This window comes from Myodes glareolus, chromosome 14 (genome assembly GCF_982192425.1).
Source record: "Myodes glareolus chromosome 14, mMyoGla1.1, whole genome shotgun sequence".
In the NCBI taxonomy this organism is placed as follows: Eukaryota; Metazoa; Chordata; class Mammalia; order Rodentia; family Cricetidae; genus Myodes; species Myodes glareolus.
The window spans coordinates 7,236,431-7,264,276 of NC_142039.1; the positions used below are offsets into that span (position 1 = coordinate 7,236,431).

Consider the following 27,846-nt stretch of genomic DNA (forward strand, 5'->3'; position numbering starts at 1 on the left):
GGCCAACCAGGACTACATAGTGAGACCTTGTCTCAAAACAATGACAAAAATCCAACTAAAAGTGAGAAGTACCTATAAGGACCCTACCATAGCCTGCCCATAAAAATGGTATTAATACTTGGAAACTTTCTGTCTTTAAGTGCAGACAGGATGGAAGTCAACACAACTAGGTGCACCAATCTCATCTGCAGAAGTTTCATAAGAAAAAGAAGAACAGACAGTTACTGTAGCTACAGATTCTCTACGTTTCTCTACTTGCTAAACTGTATATGCAGCCCCCACATCAACATCCGTGGACCTGAACAGGACAGTGAACAATCTGGGTTACCCCATAAGCATGTCTGAGGTGAAGTTCAACTCAACAGCGCTCTGCTTTCCTGGTTCATTCTGAGCAAACATTCTTTTCACGGTCTATTTAGTGCCTCCCGTTTGTCTTTTGTGTTTTCTTTTTGATGATTTTGCTGTTTACACTGGCCCTTGAGCAGAGTGTGGAAGGGCTGTCTAGTGTTCTTAAGTACAGGAGACTATGATGTGCCTTACAGAGAAAACGTAAGTGTTGGATAAACTTCATTCAAGCATGAGTTACAGTACAGTTGGTTGCTGAGCTCACTACAGATGAATGGATGATATTTATTACAGAACGTGTCTTTAAATAAACATGCACACACATGTACAAAAGCAATGCTTTTGATAATTAGCTGGCAAGAATGCTGTGAGCAGAAATCTAATAGTGGAGAAAATTAATGCTTACTAAACGTCAATATTCCCTAACTCAGCATGACGATTAATGTGCTCAGCTTGACAGGATCTAGAATCTGTTAGAAGTCAAACTCTGGGCATACGGTGGTGTTTCTGGACAAGAATGAATGTAGTAGGAAGACCCACTCTAAATGTGGACAGCATCGTCCCATGAGCAGGAGCCTTAAATTAAATGAAAAAGAGAAGGCAAACAGCACCAACATTCTTCTCGCTCTGCTTCTGGAGTCTGGACCACTCATGCTTCTGCTAAAATGACCCCCTGCCCCACCATGATAGAGACTAAGCCCTTGAACCGTGAGCTAAACTAAACTTATAACTTGCTCTTGCCACGTATTTGATCACAGCAATGAGAAACGTAATTCTTTTTTTTTTTTAATTACATGTATTTATTTATTTATTTTGTATGCAATATTCTGTCTGTGTGTATGCCTGCGGGTCGGAAGAGGGCACCAGACCCCATTACAGATGGTTGTGAGCCATCATGTGGTTGCTGGGAATTGAACTCAAGACCTTTGGAAGAGCAGGCAATGCTCTTAACCTCTGAGCCATCTCTCCAGCCCGAGAAACATAATTCTTAAGTTATGCAAAATCAAATGTAACTGCAGCTAATAATAAGAATGGACTATACTTCTATGTTATAATAAAGATGTGTGAATATGTGAGACAGGATTAATAGTTAAACAGCAGAGGATAGTTAATGCAGTCAGCTCATCTCTTCTTACGATCTTAAAAAAACCAATAATTTGGGCTTTTTCTGGAAGCACAGCCAGATAGAACTTCTGTGTCCTCTATAAACTGTCAATTTTCTTTTGAGGTAGTATAGACTGTATTAATTAGGGTTCTCTAGAGAAAGAGAACTAATAGAATGAATGTATATAAGTGGGATTTATTAGAGTAGCTTATAAGATGTGGTCTAGCTAGTTCAACAATGGCTGTCTAACAATGGAAGGTCAAGAATACAGCAGTTTTTTTCAGGCCACAAGGCTGGATGTCTCAGTTATCTTCAGTATACACCGGAATCCAGAAGAAGTAGGCTGCAATGCCACTGAAGGAATAGACCCTGCAGTGCTATGGGATAATGCTCTTGTACACTATAAAGATTTGTCACTTGCAGTTAAATAAAACGCTGATTGGCCAGTAGTCAGGCAGGAAGTATAGGTGGGGCAACCAGATTAGGAGAATTCTGGGAAGAGGAAAGGCAGAGAGAGTTAGTCACCAGTCAGATGCAGAGGAAACAAGAAGAGAATGACTCACTGAGAAAAGGTACCAAGACACATGGCTAAACATAGACAAGAGTTATGGGTTAAATTAAGTTGTAAGAGCTGGTTAATAATAAGCCTGAGTTAATAGGCCAAACAGTTTATAATTAATATAAGCCTCTGTGTGTTTATTAGGGATTGAATGGCTGCAGGACCCCGTGGCACAGAAACCTCCCACTGCAGAAAAAATGGGAGCAAGCAAGGGAAGAGTAGTTGTCCTTTATATGGCCTACTATGAGTTTTGGGCCAGATTTAGGGTGATCTGTGTTTAATGTGGATCTTCCAACCTCAAAGAATTCAATTAACCAAAAATCCCTCACAAGTGTGTCAGTGAGTTGAGTTTTCAGTTAATTTCTGATATAACTAAGTTGTCAACCAAAATGGCCACCACACAGACAAAATCATTTTATATTCTTTAGAAAATTTTTCATTTCATTTTTTAAAAAAGAAATCACATGTTTTTGTCATTTACAAATGTGATGATGACATGAAGACTTCACTGGGGACCATATCCACTGGGGCACTATATCCTCAAATTCAGACATACCTACACACACCCTAAGATTCCAGGATGCACATACTGAACATTTGACCTTCATCTAACCTTTATGAAATGTTAATCTTCATTTTAGAAGCAAGACAGTTTTCTTGCCTGAGGCACAATTCTTCAAGTCCTATTTTTTAGGAAGGTAGAAGAGAAAGATGATAGAAGAGACACAAGAAAGCTAATAGAATTTAGAAATCCAGATTCAAGTTGTTAAGATAAAAAACTGAATAGTTCTTATTGACAAAAAATAAAAAACACTCATTATTCTCTGAAGTTATCCAATAATCCTGGGCCCATCTGAAAATAAGCATCGGACAGTTTTCAGGTCATTCCTGTGTGTATACATTTAGTAATTAGCCTAGTAATATATAGAATGTGAATCATTAGCATATGGTTCACTGGGTTTGAGTTGTATTTGGGGTTGACAGATGTATTTCTAATTCATTGTGTAGGGCCCAGCAAGGATAAGCTCAATAGAGGCCGGAGTTTCAGATTACCTGGTTTCAGGAAAGACCCCAAAATGAGACCACCCAGACACCACCAGGGAAGGGATCCTCTAAGTGGAAAGTACCTAACGTTCCAAAAGAAATTCCTAACACTCCAGCCATTGTAGATAGGGTCACCTGATGTCCAGCATACACCCACCCCCTTTCACCAAGACATCCCTAGACAAATGTCAGCCAATCAGGGATCCTGATCCTTAGAAATTCCTCACCCCAACCTCTGATATGATGATAAAAAAAAAAACTCCATCCCTACTGAGCCTGAGGCTCTCTAACTGTGCCAATGCATTAGACAAATGGAGAGTCCAAGTTCAAGCTTGAATAAAGGCTCTTTGCCTTTACATACAGGATTTGGTCTCTGTGGTGGTCTTTTGGAGGTCCCTGCAATCTGGGCATAACACATTGGTACAGTGGTGGTTAATTCTGATGATGGTTAGTTCTGATGAAAACCTGATTAGATTAACAGATGCCTTAGAATAGTGGAATACACAGCTGGATGTGGCCATTAAGACATTTCCAGAGACCACAAGGGCTCTGATTTAATTAATTCATCTCTTGATGGCTCATAGTATTGTGACATTAACAGGAGGTGGTTACAGTCAAAAGCAATGAGGTGAAGTATGGGATGTTGAGCCCAGCTGGAGGGATGTGTTCTTGAGACTGTGTCTTACCCTATTCTCTCTCCGCATTGCCACTTCCCTTGACTTCCAGTCCAGTAAGAAGAAAAAAGCCTGTTTCCCCACAGTCTCCTGCCACCATGATGCTCTGCAACCCTGGCCTGATCCCTCTGAAACTATAATCCAGAACAAATCTATTTTCCCTTTATTATTCTGCCAGCTGATTTGGTCATAGCTAAACTGGAAAATTCATCACCCCAGACATCTTCCCTGGCTGGGTCCCAGATCTTACATTTCTATGTTTGGGAATCCTCTTCATGATCTCCAATTGAGATAGGCTATGGGATGTCCCAATTCCTTTAGCAATAAGCTGCACACAGACAGTAGCCAAGAGCCTTGTCTATGGAAGCATCGTCACTGGGCTGAGAAAAGAATAAGACAGGACAGACTCTGCTGTGTCTTCTGGCTCAGTGCCCCACGAAGGAGGCCTGAAATATCACAATGAAGTCAAAGTAGTAAAGATCTTCTTTACCTCTTAAAAGACTCCTTTAGTTGATGCTCTTTATTTAAAGATCCTTCGTACTCACACTCTGCACATGTTAATAAAGAATCTGGTTCCCTGAGTAGTCACAGGGAACTTGGTAAGTCTCTAAGGTAATTCTTCCCTTTTGAGAGTCTATAGCAAGTTGGACAAACGCAAGAGGCATTTCATGTATAAAATTCCAGCTTCTCCTGCGTAGACTTAGTGTCGTTAAAACAACTCCTAGAGCATTAATTAGTTCCTTAATATCTTTTTATTCTCGAAGTCTGCTCTCCATAAATAGCCAGCGGGAAGAGTGTCTGTGGAGCATTAGGGTGTTGACTTTTATGCAGTGGGAGTCCTTTGACATTGTGCTAACAGTCTTGAGTCTTCCTTCTCAGACCGCAGACACCAGAGAAAGAACAAGAAAGAACAGGGTGGATGCTGTCTTCATGTTTGCTCTTTTCATTAAGACTTTTCAAAGAAGACTTTATTCTAGTCTGCATTTAGAAGAAAAAGAAAGAATCTTGCCTCCAGGCAAATAACTCGTAAGGGTGAAAAAGAATTCTGTGATATGACTTATTTTGTGGAGACCACTAGTGTGTGTGACAGTGAACCTCTGCAGACACTCGACAAGGGCTGCTAACAACTCCTCACAAAGCAATCTGTAATAGTTGGCAGAGACAATCATTAAACAAACCTGCTGCTTTTATTTGTTTACTTGTTTGTTTTTCAAGACAGGGTTTCTCGCTGTGGTCCTGGCTACCCTGGAAATAGTTCTGTAGACCAGGTTGGCCTCGAACTCACAGAGATCTGCCCGCCTCTGCCTCCTCAGGGCCACCACAGCCCAGCTTCAAATTTTCTACTTCTCAACAGCTAACTTAGTTTGGCTGGAATGCATCTAGAATTGCAGTATCCATTTTGGGTAAAATGTGACCTTCATATTTTATTCCCATCAGTGACAAGGTAGTTTGTTTGGTACAGTAACAGCTCCTTAGATGGTGTAGATAACAATACAATCATGAGAGTGTGTGTGCATGGATGTTTTGCCTGCATGTCTGTGCATGTCTGGTACTGAAGAGACCAGAAGGCATACCCTGGAACTGAAGTTAAAGACAGCCGTGAGCCATGTAGGTGCTGGAAATTGAACCTGGGTCCTCTGGAAGAGCAATCAGTGCTCTTAGCTGTTAAGGCACCTCTCCAGCCCAGAACACATTGTTTTTACAACTGATTGCTTGGAAGGGACATTTTAGAGTCAAAAGGAAATTCAGACATTACTCAGTTACATATGCAACGTGAACGGTTCTGCAGTAGGCCACACAATGAGTTAGATGCTTCACCAGCCTAGTTCTAAGCTCTCCTGGCTCCTAGTCTGGGCACTGGCATTACTAAGCGATTTTCCTGGTAATGACCCTCATCTGATTTCATTCTCTAAACACATTGCCGTCTGCAGAAAAGGGATGCTGATCATGTGAAGGGAAGGGAGGAGAAAGGGGACACCCTTTACTCCCTCAGTAGGACGGGTAGAGGATGTCAGTTTGTCTCCCCAGCTCAGAGTGCTCCCTATGACCAGCTTAAAATGGAGAAAGTGCATGTACCTTTCAATGGGGCTATTCGATCTTGTAGAAGGCTGGGTCAGACTAGAATAAAACAACCTTCATTTGAACATGCTGAAGCCCAAAACAACACACTGAGCTAGAACAAATTTGGCACAGGGGAAGATGTTATAAGACCCATGAGTGCAATCTCCTCATTCCTGTTCTTTGTTCTCTTAGTGAAAAGTGATAAATAGTTATGCTAAGAACTGAAATTAGCACTCATGATTCAAAATCTCAAAATTCCCATAGTGTGTTGGTTATATGGAGTGGTTTCCCTTGTATTTAAAACCACTAACCTTCACTTCTAGATAAGTGATTACAAAACTCAGTATTATTAAGTCCTTTATTTAAATATGTGTTGATATTTTCCCTTCAGGAATGATATATTTTGTGTCAATCAAAAGAGAATAATCCTAAAATTAAAGGCATTTAAAAAAATAATTTTGATTCCAAATTGGGAAAGAAAGCTTTGAGTGTGCTTTGAAAATAGAGCCAAAGTACCCATTAAAGGAAAAATTACAGGCAAATTAAGAAAATGCTTTTTCTCAAAGACATTGAGTCTCAGTCATTTTCTCCATGATGATCTGAAAACCCTGCGATTCTCACAGAAATCTGGCAATCTCACCCATTTCCCTTCGGCAGAACAAACAGAATGGCACAGGGTGTGGGGCGTATTACAAAGGAAAATTGTCTTACACTTGAGTTTGGAGCACACGCCAGGATTACTCTTGAGGATCATCAAAGGGAAGAGATATAAGCTGCACTTCAAATATAAGCTATGTGAAATGGCATAATCCATCACATTTATTTTTCATGCTTGTTAATTAGCCAAAAGTTGAAAATAAGATGTCATTATTTGTGCAATTTAGTGATCTGTTTTAGTGGGATGTATCCAGAGAAATTGCCGGTAGAGGGATGGTATGTAAGTATTTGATCTAATAGCCTACAAGATCAGTGTTCTTGGAACCAGATAACAAGGTAAGCATCAGGAACCTATGTCAGAATTCATGTGACCGTCCCATGTTCAATGGCTAAAACAGTTTCTTTACATAAACAACCTTGAGTTTTAGTCTTGAGTTCACAATGTGATTTATTAACAAGGAGATTAAAAATCTGTTCTCTATTGGAAATCAAGGAATGTATTCAGAATTTTGCATCTCTAGCACCTTTACTTCATAGTCAGAGAAAAAAAATCAGCCTGGTTACTTGGGTGGGCTTCCAACCAGAATCAGCATCCTGTCCTGAGTTCTGGTTCCACAACCCACTGCCCACTCTCATGATGTGGGAGGCTTTTCCATATTCATGTAAGTACTGATCTCCTACAGCTGATGGGATGAGGCAAGAGAGATGAAATATGAAGATCTTTCACTATCTTTTCCAAACACAGGCATGGAAGCTGAAAGGATTTTACATAGTACAACCCCCCATCTTTAGGCATGAAAAAGACATGATACACGATACCAATTATCTGTGTGATAACATGAACATGTGGACATACTGCAGCTCTCCTTTTCCTCCCTCCGTTCTTCCTTAAAGGTAGAGCCTCAGTGTGCAGCCAAGGCTGATCTGGATCTCTATGTTGCCTAAGCTAGCTGTGAACTTACAACATGCCTGCCTCTGACCCCCAGGGGCTGGATGCATGCACCGGCATACTCAAGTTCATAAGCTTTCCTGAGAAAAATTCAAACGATTCTATCAGAAGGGCTGCACATAAGAGAGACCAAGGACTCCTGGTCTCAGAGAAAAGCCAGCACTACCCTGTTTTCCGGGTGATAAGCCCTGAGCGAGTGGGTGCTTGGATTCAAGCATTAGCCTTCATGCCTCTGCCAAAGCATTCACTTGCTATATGCTTTTTTAATGAATGTTGAAGGCAATCCATTTTAAAGCAGACAAACCTTGGCAGGAGGTCAGCAAGTTAATTGGCTGGGAGAAAATAAAGCACAGCTCTATGCCCATTTCAAAGACTCATTTCAAATGCAACATAAAGTGCGTGGGGAATCATTATTGTGCCCAGTGTTTTGAAAATCCAACATAAGTAAGTATGACCGTTCTACCCAAATGAAACTGGGAGTGATGATTTACCCAGAGTCCTGCTCACCCACAATTTTCTTGTTCCTCAGGGTGGGGTGCTGCTGAGTGTCACAGCACCTGCCTAGCATGCAGCAGTCTTGGGTTTGATCCCTATCACTACAATAAATAAGTAGCAAGTCCTGAAGCAACTGTGAGCCCGAGTGTACAGATGATTAACTAACTGTAGTAGATGGGGGCTGTAGGGCAGGAACTCAGAGTTAAAGGCTTGGCTACCACTGTCAATTACAGGGTAGCCAGAGAGCACATCGTCTCTTTAATTAAACCTAAGGTAATAGGAAATGTCATTTATGAAAAATCCAGGGCTATGTACAGCATGGTGGCAGGCAGCCAGGCAGCAATGCATCCAGAATGGCAAGTCTCTTCTCAGGCAATAGCATGCCTGCATGAGAAGAGAATCTGCACACTTCAACAGACACCTTTTCTCTTCGAGAAGTGGCATGACTCTTACTGGGCATCGACTACAAAAGTAAAGAGACTCTTTAGAGAAGCCAGCACAGTGTTCTTAGCATCCTAACACTCTTTTAAGATTGATTCAAACACCCGCTTTGCTCTAGAAGCCTTTGCGCCTTGGGAGAACTCTGATCCTCTGGGTTCAGACAAAGCTCACCGCACGTGGCCAGCAGAACATTCATCTTACTGCTTCTGCGCGTGCCGGCGACTCCAGGTAACCTGGAGCTGGCTGAGAGCATGAATGGCCTTTATTAATCTGTACCCTCCCAACAGCTGCGTGACTGTCTGGCTCTTTGTGGGTTTTTAATAACAACCATTTAATTTTTCCAGAGAAGAGCAAAGGCCTAAAGTTATGAATAATTCAGCCCCGTATTACCAAACCTGATAAATTTCCACTCCAACTTGTTCACCTTTGATTACAGCTGGTAAGATGATCAAGATGCCATCCTGGCAGGTGACTTTTGATTCCTGTCATCAAGCTACAGAGAGAGTCACTGGGGAGTCATAATCAAGAGTAACGAGAAGATAGCAAAATGGACAAAAGATGAAGCATTTTGAAAAACAAAAAATGATCGGTCCTGGGGGAAGGGAATGAGTATGACCAAAATATACCGTGAAAAAATTGAACAAATTAAAACAAGTCAGTCTTCACTGGGTAAGGTGGTACGTGCCTTCTATCCCAGCACTCGGAAGGCAGAAGCAGCAGGTTGGAAACTCTGAGGGTAACCTGGGATGTTTAGGGAGACTCTTTCTCAGAAACAAAGAAAACCACGTGAGGGTTTGGGCTGGCTGCCCAGTTTCCTACCCTACTAACTCAGAGCTGCCTTAGGGAAATAAAGAGTACTCTTTCAGACCTTGTCTGGAATAAAGGCAAGATCTGAAAAAGGAAGCCATGGAAGCAACGAGATATCTCTATGGGCAACAGAGCATGCCAATACCATGGGATTAAACAACGGGACCTAATATGAGGACGAGGGTCACAAGGTTGTCAGCTACAAAAGATGTGCCACTCTTTAAAGACCTAGACATGCACAGTGGCATCACCCAGGGGATTCTCATTTCACCTGAAGTAAACATTAGTGCGCTTGAATCCAAGTGCAAAGTCAATACAACCATCTCATATACTTCAAAGGATAAACCCCTCGAGTACAGGAGACTGATGAAGGTCACGACCAATGGACTTGAAAACTATCATAACCAATGTGGGAGTAAGTACCTGCCTAAGTAATGCAAGAAAGTGTTGATTGGGTCGGTGAGATGGCTTAGTGGGTAAAGGCGCTTACTGACAAGCCTGAAGACATGAGTTTAGTCCCTGGTGGAAGGAAAGAAGTAGCTCTCAGAAGTTGTTCTCTGACCTAAACACACACACACACGATGGATGGATGGATGGATGGATGGATGGATGGATGGATGGATGGATGGATGGAAAGACATAGATAGATGCAAAACGAAAAAAGAAGCTGGGTAGTATTGACACAGGCCTTTAATCCTAGAACTTGGGAGGCAGAAGCACTGGTATCTCATTGAGTTTGAGTCCAGCCTGGTCTACAGAGTGAGTTCTAGGACAGCTAGGACTGTTTCTCAGAGAAATCCTATCTCAAAAAAAAAAAAAAGGAAGAAAGGTAAAAAGAAAGAAAAAAGAATATTGGTAGAATATTGGTTATCATAGAAAGCTAGCCGTCTTCATCTTGAGGGGCTGAAGAAATGATTCAGTGGTTGAGGGAGTTTATTGTTCTTAGAGAGGACCCAGATTTGGTTCCCAGCACCCACATGATGGCTCCCAACAGTGTAACTCCGGATTCAGGGAATCCTACATCCTCTTCTAGCCTTCTACATGAAGGCAGTGCACATCGACTCATACAGGCAAACACTGCACATAAAGAAAAGAACATTTTAAAAATTGTTTCAGGTGGTTTGTGGGTGTTCATACTTTTAATTCCACCACTCAGAAGTGAGTTCCAGAGGCAGTGCTACATAGTGAGAGCCTTCTCAAGGGAGAAAACGGTGTTTCAGGTATTTCCTTTCCTGTTCCCTACTAATCTCCATGCTGTTTTTACAATCAGTTTCTACTGTAGCTGTGCTCTGCAATGACCCTCAGGAGGAAACATGCCTTCTCTTGCAGCTCAGTGGCTTCCTGGAATGTCTATGACAGTCCCTCTGTGCATAAGCTTGGCTTTGTTTCCTTCCTTGCATACTTTTGTAACCGCTGAAGCTGGTCCTACCGGTTGGACATGCTATCACAGACTTCACCTTTCGTCCGTTTGCACAGCACTGTCAACCGGTTCAATCTGAAGCTGTCCCTGCTGTTCTTGTCCACCTCCCTCTGCTCAACAGTGGGTATGCACTCACGTGATCCCTTTAAAATGTATAATCTTTCTCCTGTCCCTCTGCGCATTGCAGATACATTACAAAAATGTGAGAAAACTAGATTTTGAACGGTCTTGACTTTTACTGTATACACTCTGCTCTCAGCCGCCTCAGAGCAGAGAAAGAAAAATGGCAATGGACTTGCATGCATTTGGGGTTCTTAACTGACAAAGTACAGTAGGCCTTCTACAGCCATGGGTTCTCAATCTGTGGGTTCCACACTCATGAGTTTAACCAATGGCATGTCAGAAATATTTTTTCTTAAAAAAAAGTATTGTGTCTGTATTGAACATGCAAAAACTATTTTTGTCTGATGATTACCTCAACTAAAACAGCAAAGGAATCCTATTTACACAGAATTTACCTTGCATAATGTATTGAGTAATCTGGAGATGATTCAAAGCAGATGAGGTGGTGGGTGTCAGTCCCAAGCAAATGCTATACCTTTTAAAAATCAGGGACTTGAACATCTTCGGATTTTGGAATGTGTGGGGCCCTAGAATCAGACTCCCATGAATTCCAGGGAATAATTTTGCAATACCCAGTACCAAATTTATACCTCCATTAACAAAGCTTAAATTCTCTTCCTAAACCATTACAAATATGTACGTTTATTCACATGTATTTGCTTTCCATAATTAAAAAATGTTAGAAGCTAGCCATCACATTGAAAGAAACTAACTCCAACTCCTGAGTGAGGCCCATCAATACCAGTAACAGGAAAAAACCCTCCAACTCCATCAACCAAAGTACACCACTGGTTAGCATCATAGCACACACCAGAGGCAAGCAGCTAACTAAGCATTGAGAGGTTGAAGAAGGACAGAGGGATAGTAATTTTAGGCACCCAAGAACCCACTGTCTCTTCTGGGAGGCACTCAAGGTACAGGCTCTCCCGTGGCAGGGTTAAACCCCAGGTAGATGAAAACACAGAGAACTGGTGTAGAAAACAGTTCCTACATTGCTCACAACCATTGTGCCCAAGGGTCTAGTATTTTGTACTCTTTCACATCTGAGCACCACCACAGGCTGCTCCTTAAGAAGTCCTGAAACAGAGCGGCCAACTCACAACTGCCGAGGTACAATTAAGAAGTTCATGAAGAGATGCTAATCTCCTGAGTGTATTTATATCCACAAGCTCTAGGAAGCAGCCCAAGCCTGGAACAGAGGAGCAACCAGACTGCAAATGACCTCAGAGTCGTGTCTGAGACAGACACTAGGTCTTCCTAATCTGAGCACTTTCTTAGGAGCGTGGATCTCTCTACTGTGATAATGAAATGACGTATGTATTTTCTCAGGCCTGTAGTCTCCCACTTTATCTAGTCCATAAATTTGGACCCTGAAAACTTACCACCTGACTGGCAACACATGTCCATACCCATGTTTGATTACCACACTCTCTCTTGAACCCTTTGCTCCCTGTGTGGGTCCCAATGGACAGGCGGAATGATCTCTGAATGCTCAACACAACTGTATACTTCACCCAACAAATCCAGACCCCATTTTGTCTCTCTCTCTCTCTATTTCTTTCTTACTTGCTCTGTCTTCCTCCCCATATCCTCTGTAAAGATGACAGGACTGAACACTGAGACACAGATATATTGGTGCTGTGTGTGTGTGGTCTTCATTGCATGTTTTGTAATTGGGTAATATAGCACAGTGGTTGCTACATATCAAATGTTTTTGTCCTCTATTCATAAGCATAGAGAATGGCCTTTCTTCTTGCGTGTGCCAATAACTGGGTCCCAAAAGGCAAGCATTCTGTCATCATGTCTTGGCTCAGCTGCTGCAGAGAGTTGCCCAAGTATTTAAATGTAGTGTTTCCCATGGTTAGCTCACGCAAACATCTTCTCCATGCAGCACCAGCTTCCCAGAGCTTACTGGAGAGGACACCACACCAAAGCTACAGCCTGGGAAAAAGTGCTCAACCAGTCCTAACTGAACCCAGAATTAAAACTCAGGGCCCTTTTTCATAAGAACAATGGAAAAATCAGTACAGTAGGTTAGTTCAATTACACACTCAATGTGTGCTTGCCAGACAGCCTTGAAGGCTGGTGTGAAATTCCACACACCCATCTCAGAAGGCAAAGCGCTGATTTGTGTTAGGATAGATACATACTAACACAGGGGTGCTGGTGCATACAGCACCCGTGGCCTTAGCATTCAGCACCTCCTGCAAAGAGCTCCCTTCTACAAAGAGCTCCCTTCTACAAAGAGGTCTTTGACCTTCCGCCTCCAATACTGTGAGTCCATCGGTATCCACCCCTGACTCTTTGAGGGAGGTAAAGAACAGACATTTTCAGTCACAAACAGAACACGTACACAGGATCAGTAACTTAACACTCCAGAATTAGAAGTTTCTGTCAAATGTACAAAGTCATTTACAATCCAGATAAAGTTGTTAGACTATGTAATAGTTCAAGGCTCTCTTCTAGAATGTGTTTTCTGAGGCATAACCACTCCACAATACAAGCGCTGACTTCAGCACATTCTGGCTTTTACTAGTTAACAGAGTCCACTGGGTTTTCAGGGTCTTTGTCCCAGGTGAAGGGCTTTCCAATTGCTCTGAGAGTCTTTCTAGGGAACAAGCTTTAGACGTCTGCCTGAGGCACCTGCTCATTTGTATCCCCTTCCTAATCCTTCAAAGAGATACAACTCTGGACTTGATGTTCCTACCTGTCAGCACTCTCTCTGTCTCTCTCTCTCTCTCTCTCTCTCTCTCTCTCTCTCTCTCACACACACACACACACACACACACATGATGTAGGAGAGTCTTATGTATTTCTGTTGCTTTCATTGGCTAATTAATAAAGAAACTGCTTAGCCTAATAGGTCAGAACGTAGGTGGGTGGAGTAGACAGAACAGAATGCTGGGAAGAATAAAAGTGAGGCAGTTGCCATAGCTCTCCATTCCGAGATGGACCCCGGTTAGACTCGTCCCGGTAAGCCACAGTCAAGTGGCAATACACATTGATAGAAATGGGTTGAATCAATATGTAAGAGCTAGCCAATAAGAGGTTATAACTAATGGGCCAGGTAGGGTTTAAAAGAATACAGTTTCCGTGTAATTATTTCGGGTAAAGCTAGCTGTGAGCTGGGCGGTGGGAATGCAGCCTGCTGCTCCTTTTACACACACACACACACACACACACACACACAAGCTAAGCATTTCACAGTGAGAACACTTCCATTTAAATTGTCTTTCTTTCCTCTTTACACCCTCACAACTGAAGACTAAGGCCTGGAGCTTTCTCTACAAGGTGAGAAAAGCAAACACAAGGGAGCCCACAGCAGGGAAAGAGCAGGGCTGGAATTTTAAGCCATGGGAAAATCCCTAATGGAGACACTTGAGCCCTTTGGAGCATCTGAGCCAAAGCATAGTGGATGGCATGGTCTTGTGTGTGTGCGTGTGTGTGTGTGTGTGTGTGTGTGTGTGTGTGTGTTGGGGGTTGGACCCAACGGCCCTGAAAGGAGGTGGCAACTTCTCCTTTATTCCCTCCCTTTCTCCCTCTGAGAGCAGCAGGCCAGGGAAGGCACAGTCCTCCAACAGCTTTGTCAGCTTTAAGCCCATTCAGGCTCCCAGAGGGTGCATGCGGTGGAAACACAAAGATCAGTTCCAGGTTCTAGATCAGTGGTTCTCAACCTTCCTAATGCTGCAAGCTATAATACAGTTTCTCAAGTTGTGGTGACCCCCAACCAGAAAATTACTTTTGTTGGTACTTCATAACTGCAATTTTGCTACTGTTATGAATAATAATGTAAATATCTGATATGCAGGACATCTGATATTTGACCCCTGTGAAAGGATTGTTTGATGCCCCCAAAGGGGTCTCAACCCATAGGTTGAGAACCACTGCTCCAGACCCTTACAGAAAGAACCCCTGAGCAGAGCCCTTAGTTGGCTACCAGTATTCTGAAGAAGTTCCTGTCTGGGTAATTTCCAATGATGTGGAGCACCTCTAACGCCCTCAGAGTGTGCCTTGGGAACACTCTACTCCGTACCTTAGGAGAATCCTTTCACACAGACACCTATCTCTCTCTCTCTCTCTCTCTCTCTCTCTCTCTCTCTCTCTCTCTCTCTCTCTCTCTCTAGTTTCCTGGTCACTTTAAGCAAGTTTATCCCCGGCCTCAGTCTGTGAGCCCTGGCCTGGCAGGCAGGACAGCTTGCTGGGAAAAGGCATCAGGTGACACGGTGCTGATAGTCATCTTCAGTTCACAGACACAGTGACAGCTAAGTCAAGGAATGCCAGGAATTGTGCCTCACTGTAACACAGGCGCCGTACACAACTGCAGACACCTGGACCCTGAGTCTCAGTCTGGAACTTTTACAAATTCGCCTTTTCAATTTCTTCTCTTACTTCATACCACCGTTAGCCCCAGGATTCGAAAGCCAATCATGACTTCAAAGATCCTGCATCACTTGGAGAGATGAGCACGTGTGTCCGGCCCTTCATGGGCACCTCTGCTTTTAGGGTTTGGAGGCCACACTAACTAGTCAAATATGATACCGTCTCTTTTAGTGGATATGGTGAGGCATTCCTGTCAACTCAGCACCTGGGAGGCAGGAGGTTCGCATACTCAAGACCAGACTGTGCTACACAGAGTGAAACCTTGTCTCAAAAGACCAAGAATGGGATGAAGCTGGGAAAATAATGCTTGCCTAGCATATCCAAAGCCAGTGATTAAAATATGCAAATAAATAGTTTTAACTGTTGAACATTACTTTTCTAACTGAGAATCTCTCTCAGTTATGTAACACTTGCAATAGATAACACTATTCATCAGAGACTTTTCATAGTGCATAGGGGCTGGAGAGATGGCTCCCTGGCTAAGACCTGGACTGCTCATGTAGAGGTCCTGGCAATCTTGGTGGGCGGCTCACAGGTGCCTGGAACTCTGGCTCCTCAAGCACCTGGCTTGACATACACAGTCACATTGAGATACAGAATTTAAATTTTTTTTAAATTAAAAACAGTACTTATAGACTCGAGTTAACAGAGGATACCACTCAGTTTCTGTGGCTACCTAAATCAGAAACCAGAATTCTGATTTACAGGACACTGGGGTACAAGACGCACATCAGGGTGGACGTGCAAGTGCCCTGTCCAAGAGTAACTGCTTTTCCTCACGAAAGTCACGGATTAGTGGCATAAGGTGTCCCTTGGAAGCCAGACCTCCCCCCTAATTCTATATCTCTCACTTTTTCTGAGTCCCTGGAGAAGACCCCTGAGCTACCGGGCCTTAGGAACCTCATCTAGGCTTTGGGACTGACTTGGTGTTGAAAATATTATTTTAAGGTGTCTTGCTTCTGTTTAAGATGCATTTGTTTAACTCTGTAAAACTTTGATACTTTGCCTGTCTCTAGCACCTGATTTGGGGTTCAGAGAAGCTGAGGAGGAGGACATCATGGGTCAGGCATCCAGTTACAGTGCAATCCATGGAGGAAGAGTAAGATTTACAGACGTAAGAGAGAGAAAATCCCAGAGCCAAAAGGGTAGATGGGATAATATACCAAGCCAAGCGAAGGCTGGACGGTCCTAACTAAGAATAAGACTCCATGTGTGATTCATTTGGGAGCTGGGTGGCAGGCTCCCAAAAGAGACCAAAGAGCTTAACACCATACTACTACACCTGGTTAACCTTTAGACCCCTGAGCGACCTGGCCTTAGGAATCTCCTCTAGTGTTTGGGGCTGACCTGGTTAACCTTTAGTCTCCCGAGTCCTGTGAGTCTCTGAGATATGTTTGACCTGAGTTGATAGTCAGGTTAAGGCTTAGAAGAATAAACTAGGTAGCACACAGAGTAAGAGAGAGGTTCGTTTTGGTTTATGTTCTAGAAGATGAAAAGAGACAGAACACGGCCGGGGAGGGCCTTGCGCTGCTCCGACACAGTGGAAAACAGAGGAGCAGGTGTGTACATGTAGGGGAGGGGAGAGACGGAGCTACCCAATGACCTGCTTCCCTAGTAACTACCCCAGTCCCAGAGTAAGCCCTCCTCACCACACAGTCACATGGTAGTCAGATGGCAGCGTACACGTCAAGAAGGCATGAGGTCCCGGTGCCATGACAACACTTCTTTACACCGCTCAGTCCGCCTTAGTGCAAGCCATTCATTTACATGCTCTGAAATTCCCTGTGTTCCCCCACATACATTTTAACGCCCAGGTTAAAAATATCTTTATAGCCCTTCTGAGTTCCTGGGCCTTTTGCCTCCTTCCCACACAAATAAGTAACTGCTACTTCCTTACTTAGGGTCCCCTGTCTTCTTGTTCAGATACTCTTCACAGGCTCAACACTCTCCATTTTGTTCCATTTCCTTATGCTTGGGACCATCTTGGCCAAAAATAAAAAATGTCTGAACAAAATATACTGGGCCAAGAGAGTGACTTCAATACTGTCAGATCAGTGTGTAGTCTGAACCAAACATGTGAGTGTTCCAATGTGCACATATACGCGACGCGAACCCAGCTTGTGGGAACTACAGCTGGTCTGTTCCTTCAGAAAACATTCTCCCTCCTCGCTTTGTTCCCATATCAGCCCTGGCAACTATCTCTATTTTTTGACGTTTCTTCTCAGAGCATAATTCTGGCAGTCAGAAGACAGGTCCATGAAATCAGACATACATCATATGAGCCCCATCTTAGGGCTTTCTTGTTTCGTAGTTGTACTTTCTCCCCCATGTGGACTTTTACAAAGTCTCTCCCCTGCCTCCACTGTGTCAAAACGTTTCCTTCCTCACAGGACACAGCCGATCACCTTCCCCAGTACTGTGGAACCTTGTGGCTTTTCTTGCCCAGTCTCTCAGGATTGCAAAACTCCTGCCCAAATCAATGCGGGTTCTAAGTCAGGCAGGAACAAGACAGAACACGCTGCCATTTCATCTTCCCGTTGTAGAGGTGAGGCAGCCTAGTTCAGAAGCAGCTGCATAAGCTTTGAAAAGCTCACGGGCTGGGGTGCAGCACAGGGGTAGAGCTCTTTGCCTTGCCAGCACGAGGCTGTGGGCTCCATCCTAACCCCATGCAAAAACAACAGAGCTAGCAGGCATACAGGCAGAACCAAGGCAAGAGGAGGAAGAGATGTGTATCTTTTGACTCCCAAAAAACTGGCTTAGAGGTGGGTTTTTGGTTTGTTTGTTTCTTTGTTTTTGACTTTTTACTTTTTCAAAGAAGTATCGCAGGCAGGCCTTGAACTCTCTCGTCTCAGCCTAAACACCAGGATTTGTAGACGAGAGCTACCCAGTATTAAGAACCCAGTGTCCATCCAACTCGTACTTGGCATTTCTAAACCAGCTGCCCACAGACATGAATTTAGAGTTCAACAAGGTGAGCTGCAATGATTACACTTCAGTTTAAAGAAACATTTCAATATAATTAAGAGAAAGACTTCCTACCTTTGCATAGAAAATAAGAAGTCTTTTTTCAGAATAAAGAAAAACAAAGTTATCATTAAATAAGATTTAACAGCTGAGAACAAGCAACGTGAGCCAGAGAACTACAGTTTAATTTAAAAGTGACCATATGACCTCTGGCAATTCCTGGCTCACCCTCAGGACAGAGTGACCAGGAATCAGAAACATGACGCAGCAATTTACAAACACCTGGAAAGGAAGACAACCGCTAGAATCACGCGACTTCTGTACCTGTCTCTTGCCTGCTTCTCCATGGGGCCTCCGACAGCAGAAATAAGCGAACCCTGTTTCCCTCCTTGGCCTCTCCGGTGGAGAGCAGGCTGAAGGCTCCATGTCCCGGTCCAGCTGTGGCCATCAGCCAGGCTTTAGGGTTCTCTGAGCAGAAAGGGGCCTGGCCCATGAGTGACAAGTCCTGCCCTCTCCAAGTGCAGCTGGACTGTACTCTAGTCCATTCTTCCTGCCAGCTGGCCTGCCACAACCCACACACAGACAGACAGACAGACAGACTCAGGACTGGGAGGAGTGTGATTCAGTTCCAGAAAATCCTGGTTCTCTCACTGCTATGCAAATGCACTGTGGGTGGAGTTTTACTAAATGCGGACGTGGACACTAAAAATCCCAGCAAGAATGTGTGTGTCTCTTAACATACATTTCACTTGGCCAAATAAGCTCCACCCACATACCAATCATTAAAGAAAACTGGAGCTAACTGCGTGGGAAGGAGCCATTTCTAGCTCCCCAGTAGATGCTGGGGCAGTTCATGCATGCAGGCTGTGGGACTGGAGGCAGAGTTTTGGATAGAACAGTATCAAATGACAAAGCCTGAATCGCCAACTGTTTCAGTGCTGGTGTTTGGGCCAACTGCCTCATCAATTCGGAGCTTCAGCAATAACCACGTAAAGTGTTCATATAAAGAATTGATCAAACTCTGACATCCAACTGTTTGAAGACCACCCAGGGACTTCCTTACCCCAACCCTAGGCTTCTGATGATGACGTATATCACCCCCTCACCCAGCTACTGTCCTGGTCTCTGAAGAGTTGTATAAACCCACTTTCAGAGTCATCTCTGGCTTCTACAGGCCACGTCATCTCTCCAAAGCCCACTTCCTTGCCTGTAAAGTGTAGGAATTGAATGCTAACTCATGAGCATGGCAGTAATTTTCACAAACAAGTCCACACCGAAAAAGCGCCAGTGTTGAAGGTGTCAGTGGGACTTCACCGTGTTGACAGCCCAGGGCTAGGAGCAGAGCAAGTGCTTAGCATGTTGAGCTCTTGCATTTGATGGCAGAGCAAAACATAAACAAAGCAAAACAAAACAAGTCTACTCTCCAGTTTTTGTTGGTGTTGCTGCTGTTTTCTTTTGTATTTTTGCCAACCTTCCCAGAGTGCATGGCCTGAGCCAGGTTGCAGGAGAAGCTTCAGCAAACTCTCTGAAATGTGTTTTCTGGTTTCTCATTTGCAGTTGAGAGCAGATGACAAGTCAGAGGTCACTGGAACAACCCCGAACCAGGAACCTAACGGACATGCATCTTGTTTCAGACATCATCACATCCCTACGCACTTTGCATGCTGGGTACTTTGTTCTCCTGGGTACCTCGTTTTGTGATCAAAAAGAAATACTTTAGAAACCCCAGTGCACTTTCTGAATGTGTTTCAAAGCAGGAAAAACAGAACAGAAATAACATTTGCCCTTTGGGGTTAATGGCAGAATATGGAATTGCACTTTTGAATACCAGGCATGGGACCCGGAGGCACCAATCACAGACTCTGTGAAGTGCTGGCTTAGCGGCTCTCCGGTGTTCTTTTGAACACCGTGTTCAAAAGTGTTCTTTTGAGCATCGCTGCACTGATGGAGAAGGACATAAGGTCAATCAGTATACCCTGCCTACGCAACTCTCTATACAATAACGTTTGTACAAATGCTAAAAATACTTTACGACTCTCACTCCCTGGCTATACCACTTATGTGTTTCGGGAAGAAAACACTCCAAAGCCCTACATGCTGCCCAGGAACTGCAGTCACCTTGCCCAGGTCACCTGAGTTATTCAGCAGCGAAGTCCCTCTGTGCCTGGGGATTCTCTGCCCTGGATGTCCTTCTTCCTGAAGAATCCAAGCTTCATAATTTTCCAGGATCGCTTTTTCCCATCTAGCTCCCTCTATTTCCTTCATGGCATTTATATAGATCTGAAATTCTCTACATAATAGACCCTCTTCTTTAAGTCACACGTTTCTGGCCCTCAGCGAATGACCAACAGGATGGACAGTACCCAAGCATGGCAAACGTAACTTTCTAAGTGTGAGGATAGGCCACCGAGGTTCGCATAAAGATGGCACGGTAGTGCCCACCTTTCGTATCGGTGCTTGGGAGGCAAAAGCAGGCAGATCTCTACAAGTTCAAGACCAGCCTGGTCTACAGAGTGAGTTCCAGGTGAGCCAAGGTTACATAGTGAGACTTTGCTTCTAAAGCAGACAACAAAAAGAAAATACCTGGGGCTGGAGAGATGGCTCAGAGGTTAAGAGCATTGCCTGTTCTTCCAGAGGTCCTGAGTTCAATTCCCAGCAACCACATGGTGGCTCAAACCATCTGTAAAGGGGTCTGGTGCCCTCTTCTGGCCTGCAGGCATACACCCAGGCAGAATATTGTACACATAATAAATAAATATTTAAAAAAAAAAAAAAAAAGAAAATACCTCACAACACCCAAACCAATTTCCAAGACCCTTTTTTGTTGGTGGTGGTTAATAAAAAGCTCCTGATTTTGGACCTGCTTGTCTTCAAGAGACTAAATATGTTGGACTGGTGACTCCCCAAGCTTCAGGTTCCTTCCCCACAAAGCTAGGGTGAGTCCTGTAGCAGCTCAAGGGCCCCTCCCACCCTGAACAACCTCAGAATAATTGAGACGTTGGGCAAAAAGCCATTGTTCCTCATAAAATGTCACAGGATGTTTCCAGGAGAGCCAATGCCGGGTCCCGAGTACCCACCACATGCCAGGTACTGGGCTAAGTATTCCTCACACCTTCAATCTAGATGGTCTTGCCCAACAGGAGAAAACCAAGCTTACGCAGAGCTTGACCTGCTCAAGACCATGTGGTAGAACCAGAACTCTTAACTAAGTCTGTCTGACAACAGGGTTGAGAGCCCTTCCAGCCCAGCACGGTGCCTCCAGGAAAAATGTGGCACAAATCTCCATGAAGGTCAGGGGTCAGGCAGGTGAGCAAGACAGCTGTAGAGCAGAAAGTGGAGCCCTGTGTGAACCCCAAAACCTGTGCCTTGTCTTAACGACACCAGAACATTTTCCAACTAAGAAGTTAAGCCCCAGCTTCTTCATTATATATTTATATGTTTTGGGTTTGGTTTTTTTCCTGTTTTTTTTTTTGTTGTTGTTGTTGTTCATCTTTGAGGTATAAGAAATTTTATTTTTTGGTCAAAACCACCTGATCCTACAAAGTTTTAGTGATTTTAATTTTGACTTGTGTTTGTTTTCTGTTTCTCCAGGACTTCATGCACGCAGACTCCATGCTGTTCCTTCATACTCAGCCACTGTGCTACAGTCCCCACCAGGTTTTAGTATCTTATGAGAACTTTCAGAGATCGTTGCACAGGCTTTCCGAGAGACCCTGTTCCATGCCAGCTTGGTCCCATCAGCCTTATTTCTTTTGTTTGTTTGTTTGTTTTTGTTTTGTTTTTCGAGACAGGGTGTCTCTGTAGCTTTGGAGCCTATCATGGAACTGGCCTCAAATTCACAGAGATCCACCTGCCTCTGCCTCCCGAGTGCTAGGATTAAAGGCGTGCGCCACCACTGCCCGGCTCCAGCCTTATTTCTGGCTATGAAAGTTGTCTAATTCATCTCTTTCATTCCAGTGAGCACTTCTGAAATCCTACCGAAAGCAGGAACTGTGAGTGGGAGAGGGGCGTGGGGGCACTGAGCGAGGAGCGGTGTTCGTGAGCTCTGAGGGCCTGTCGGGAGAGGACACGTAAGCTGGGAAGAAAGTTGCTTCATCCTTGCTTCTGACATTCCTCACAAGCCGTCCCCAGGCCTGACCTCAGGGAAGACCGAGTGTCTCTTCCCGCCCCTTCAGTTCTCCAGTCCTCGGTTGTTGAAATGGGAGGAGAAACAAAGAAAAACCCAGGGCCTGGGAGGCCAGAGGTCAGTCTTTTTGGCTGACTACAGCATTTGAAATCTGACCTCCTCAACAAAACCACTTCTCATAGTACAGGCCTGAGGGAACCCCAGAATGACGCCACAGACTGGAGTTAAAACTCAGGTTCAAATCCCCACTCCTGTCAGGTGCTGGCAGCTCACACCTTTAATCCCTGCGCTGGGAGGCAGAGGCAGCTGGATCTCTGTGAGTTTGAGGCAGCTGGTCTACAAAGTGAGTTCCAGGACAACCAGAGCTGTTACACAGAGAAGCCCTGTCTCGAAAAATCAAAATCAATTCCTTTCCTTTAGAATCAAGACTCTCCCTTATTCTCAGTCTTGGTACCATTTTTATACATGTCCTCCTTTAAAACATTTACTAATTTGGTTAATTGTGTGTGCTGTGTGTAAGCATGTGTCTGGGGTAGGGCTAAGGGCTGTAGTGCACATGTGGAGATTGGGACAACCGTTAGATTGTGTTCTCATGTGACCATATAGGTTCCGGGAGTGAGCTCAGGTCAGCAGGCTTGGTGGCAAGCACCTTCACCTGCTCTGTCATCTCAAGGGCCCTATATGGAGCTATTCATACACATGGATGTTTATTTAAAATAACAATTATAAAAGACATAATTGAGTGATGTTGCTGAAATGCAGTGACCCCTAGACATATACCAGGGAAAGTTTAATTGGATTGGATTAGACTGAATTAAATGCATAAAGAAACTTGATTGAGGTGTGCGATAAAAACGCTGTGGTGGGATGGCAAAGTGACCCGTCAAGCGACAGCGTTTGTGGCCAAGACTGGAGACCCAAGTTCGAGCTCTGGAACTTACATAGTGGAAGATAAACAACTCCCCAAACACTGTCCTTTGAATCTTGTAAGCCCACCATGCCACATGTGTGCCCACCTCCATAAAATAAATGATTTTAAATTATTTTTACACCTATGATATTTAATATTTGGAGGAAGAAAATAACATTATTTATCCCACGATATGGGAAACTTGGCCAATTTTTCTAATGATTTATAAGCTGTATTTGGCTTAGAAATCACCTAACTCCTCCCAGAGCAACAGTAATTATATTCTTTTTAATGAAATTGCTTCAATTACGGCTTTCCCTTGATTTGCACATCACAGTCATGACCTTCCTTTTTTTCCTCTAAACTGAGCTATTTCTCATGATTCTTTTTGGGTTAGTTGACTACAAGCCTAGGCACAATTGCAAAATACAATACTGAGATGCGTTTGCCGTAGATGCAGAACCGTGATGCCTCTGGACAACGGTGTTTCATGAATGGTTCCTGAAGAGAAGGGAGGACGTGCAGAGTTACTGTGAAGACAGCCTTTGTTTTGAAAACACTACACACAAATCAATCCCACTGAGAGCCGGACAGATTCTGCACACCTGGTTTAAAAAGAGGTAGAGCTTCAAATCAGGTCCAGAGTTTTCTTCGGTGCGATGGGGCACAACGTAGCGCTTCCTTTGAGTTTCTCTGAGTAGGACACTCTCTGAGGATGTGCCTTCTATCACTGGCTTCTCTTGCTCTGAATGGAAAATTCTAGTACAGTTTTCAAATTGCAATCTGCATGTCTTAAAATGGAATTTCAGTCAGGTGGCGGTGGTGCATGCCTTTAATCCCAGCACTCGGGAGGCAGAGACAGACAATATCTGTGAGTTCAAGACCAGTCTGAGGGCAGCAAGAGCTACACAAAGAAGCCCTGCCTGAAAGAAAAGGTTGGAGCTTCATTTAGGAACCTGAATTTTTGTTGCATAACTAGAAACTTCCTATGCAAGCTTAAATAAATACCAATCGGTTGTGGGTGGTGCACTCCTATAATCTCAGTACTTGGGAGGCTGTGACAGAAAAATCAACCATGAAATTCAAAGCTCTAACACCTTATCTACACAATGAGACCCCCCCACCTCAAAACCAAACCCAAACAAGAAAACACCTACATTCTGTGTAGCCATCTTGCTAAGGTACCAGAGTGGTAATGGAGCGAGCACCTTGTGTGAAGGCTGGAAGATGCTCCACTCTACAAAGACGCTTCGGCTGCTTTCGCCGAACGGTTCAGACTCCCTAAAACTGTGTCAGCCAAAGACACCTGTTCCTCGGGACTCAAACGAGTATTTGAAGAAGGAGGGATCAAGACTGAGCAAATCTGACAGACTACTCTTGTGGTGAAAAGTGGTTGTCCCACGAAGAAGAGAGCAATAGGGGTCGCCTGACGTCAAGACGAGGCCATCCTCTTAGCTCGTCTGCTCGTTTGCTGTCCTCCTTCATGAGACCACAGGCTAGAGTCAGGACAACTGTTCTTATTTTAAACTTGTTTTATTGTTATGTTTTAAAGTCAGTGTTGCCTGCATGTGACAAAAATCTAAATAGTAAAGAAATCAAAAAATAAAACTTGCATTTTTGCTATCCTGCTGGTCCCTCTTTTTGACTTGTTGGATATTAGTCTAGATATTTGTAGATGAGTACACAGAAATTGTACATGCTTTTTCCTTTTGGTTTTTCGAGACAGGGTTTCTCTTTGTTGCCCTGGCTATCCTCAAACTGGTCTTGAACTCACAGAGATTCGCCTGCCTCTGCCTCCCAAGTGCTGGGATTAAAGGCGTGCAAAACTGCCACCTGGTTACATGCTTTTTCAATAAAAATGTGGCCCACTCTTTCTAATATAATTCTAGCATTGTGCACTGCTTATTTCGCTATGTGCTTGGCCGTGTGTTCATATCTACATGTCATTTGCTATGGACCAGCACCTGGATCCTATGAATGTGATGTAACATTCCCTGTCACATTCCTATTCACAGTACCGACCAGTGTTTCTTAAGTATCTTTGGGTAACATCCTACAACATTAGCGATCTGATTTGACTTTCAGAAATTTGTCCTTTAGATGTGCTATTACATTTATAGATACAAGGAGGATCACTGCAGTAGTTCTCACAGCAGGGACACAAAAATGCAAAAACCTAAACGCGATTTTAAAAGGGCCACTCCCATAATTGCTGCTAAAACAGAATTGTTCTAAGATACTTTATGCTAAACACCACATACGCTCTCACTCAATGCAACATACACATTCATGCATGCACAGCCATTGACACATGGATACACACACTCAAACACACTTGGACACATACACACGCATGCATGCATACACACACACAACATACATACATGAACACACATACACTGCATAAAGAAGAGACTGAAAATTGTCTTTTGTTAGGCAGTCAGTTGAGGCAGTTTCTGCAATAGTCATAAAACTTAATATGAGAAAGAAATTAAACACTAACACCACTGGAGAAGAAAATCCATGCAACTTCCTTCATGCAAAATTCAAAGAGACAATCAAACAAGCAATTTTCTCCCATAGAATGGAAACCCAACCCACAGCTATGCGTGTTTACTAACGACTATACAAAAAATAGGATGTGATGGCCTTCTGATTCCCTGAGTCGTATTTACAACATTTCAGCATCAAAGAGAAAAGATGACCACAGAACTATCCCAGACGGCTTTCTGGCTACTCCAGATTCAGCTAAGGAAGCAGCCTGCTTCGCTGCTGAGCAGCAAGAGAATGGCCAACGCGAGTCTTCTCTGAAGGATCCACAGTACCACATGGATGCCCAGTACAGACATCCCCAATAAGATCTTTGCTTTCTCCTCCTATGTGATCTAAGCAGAAAACCGCAGTGCCAACAGTCTGGGGAGCAGGGTTCACAATCCTAAGGAAGCCTGATGCTGTCAGTTTAATGGAGTCAATGTGACTACCTGCATTTATTAACCAAAGGAACTGAGGGTGAGAGGCACAGTATCACATCTGTCCCTTAATTAGGACCAACCAGGAATGGGAGGTACAGTAACTATGCAGTGGTAAAGTCAAGCAATGTGCCACCACGATGCACGTAGAAAGAGCCTTAGATCTTAACAACCGCTGGACTCCAGCTAACAGAACTCACAGGTCCCATAAGCTGAGCTGTGCACTTCTTTCTGGGAGAGCTTGGTACGTGCATTTCTCTCCATGGTAACAGTTTACATTTGTTCCTGTTGATCACACAGTCAGGAACCTCAACTCTCATTCTCTTGTGTATTTAGTCTCTTTTCCGAAGCAAACACAGCAGAGAGACCAGGAAAAAGCCAGTCCAGGATTCTTGCTTTGTTCCAACTAAGGCTGCTTTGATTTTATTCTCCCTACCACAGCCCACAGTTCCAAAGGTCTCCAGTTTTCTGAGGCCACACAGTTGTCATAAACCAAGAAGGATTTATTCCACTGGTTATAAACAGCAAGTGAAGAGATTAAATATCTCATAGCACTGGCCTGGAGACTACAGGTAGGCTCAGAGGGGGTAAACTTGCCTAGGATGTTTGAGACCTAGGTCCCATCTACAGAATCCCCCCCCCCCCGCCAAAAAAAAAAGAAAAAAAGAGAGAGGAGAAAGAGGGGAGCAGAAGAGGAGGAAAAGAAAAAAGAATGCGTACTTCAATCTTACATCTCTATCAAAGAGAAAATCCAGTCCTCCATATTTCCTCTCCTCCAATGTTATAGGTTAAATGTAAAAGTCAGAAGGTTTATGAAAAAGGCAATTGATTTTGTAAAGACCTATGGGGAAATTCACATTAAAACAAGAAGTGCTCCAAAACTCACAGGCCTTATGCTTTACAAGGTACAATAAAAATAGGCCCCAACTTTGACCCCCTCTGGAAGGTTTGCATCCTGTAAAACAGTTGAAGAGGTTAAGAGCACAGTTTGATGATGTTCGGGTGAGTACATCTTTCTACTTCCTCTACCCCATCTGCATTGTCAGTGGCCACCTGCCAGGAGGACAGCCACGGCCAAGTCACCTGTCATGAGAGGCCTTTCTCGTGATGAGTGTCTCTGAAACAGAGGTTTTGGAGGAATAAGGCCTGGTGAGATGTGCCTCTAATCACAACATGTAAGAAGACCATGAGTGTGAGACCAGCCTGGGCTACAGAGATGGACCCTGTCTCGAAAATAAACAAGGCAGCTTTTAAAAATTTTGAAATTACTCTTCAATAGGTTCAGAACATGGATGTTTGGGGCTGGTTGGACCGCACAGTGGTAGACAGCTTGCCCAGCACAAATGAGGCTCAGGGTCAACAGTCAACAAATGCGTGTGCACAGGGGTGTACACATCCACACGCTGTAAACTGGGTGCTTCTGATGAAGTTCAGCAGTGAATAACATCCATAATCAGCATCTAGAATAGCTTTGTCCTCCCACACAGAACAGGCGCTTCCACCTCCTCCACAGTCAGCTGCGAGGAACTCCCTGATACGCTATTTTAGGGCATTCAAGTATATTCCTATTTAAATAAATAAATAAATAGATAAATAAATATTTATAGAGCAATAATGCAATATGTAAGCCCACTAACTCCTATACTAAGAAGCTTTAAAAACTTAAGACCTCAGGCTGGGGACATCAGTCAGTGATACTGCGCCTGCCTAGCATGTGGGAGGGCGTGAGTTCCATCCATAAGATGGTAAAGGAAGGTGAAATTCAGTTGCTCTATGTGACTAGCAAATGGATGCCCTCCATTTGCTTCGGTAAGTGA

The 27,846-nt window shown here is 43.8% G+C and overlaps 1 protein-coding gene across 17 annotated transcripts in view; it reads right to left on the bottom strand.

The window, feature by feature from the left end:
- Kiaa1217 (KIAA1217 ortholog) overlaps positions 1-27,846 on the bottom strand; it is a 789,856-nt gene that overhangs the window by 232,542 nt on the left and 529,468 nt on the right. Inside the window, exon 1 of one of the 17 annotated variants that reach the window (XM_048460710.3) lies at positions 18,349-18,624. The exons of the other annotated variants lie outside the window; for them this stretch is intronic. Within the exon in view, the coding sequence (XP_048316667.3) occupies positions 18,349-18,450 (102 nt within the window). The 5' untranslated portion in view covers positions 18,451-18,624. Of the gene's footprint in view, positions 1-18,348; positions 18,625-27,846 lie in introns of those variants that run through there. 17 annotated transcript variants of the gene reach the window in all.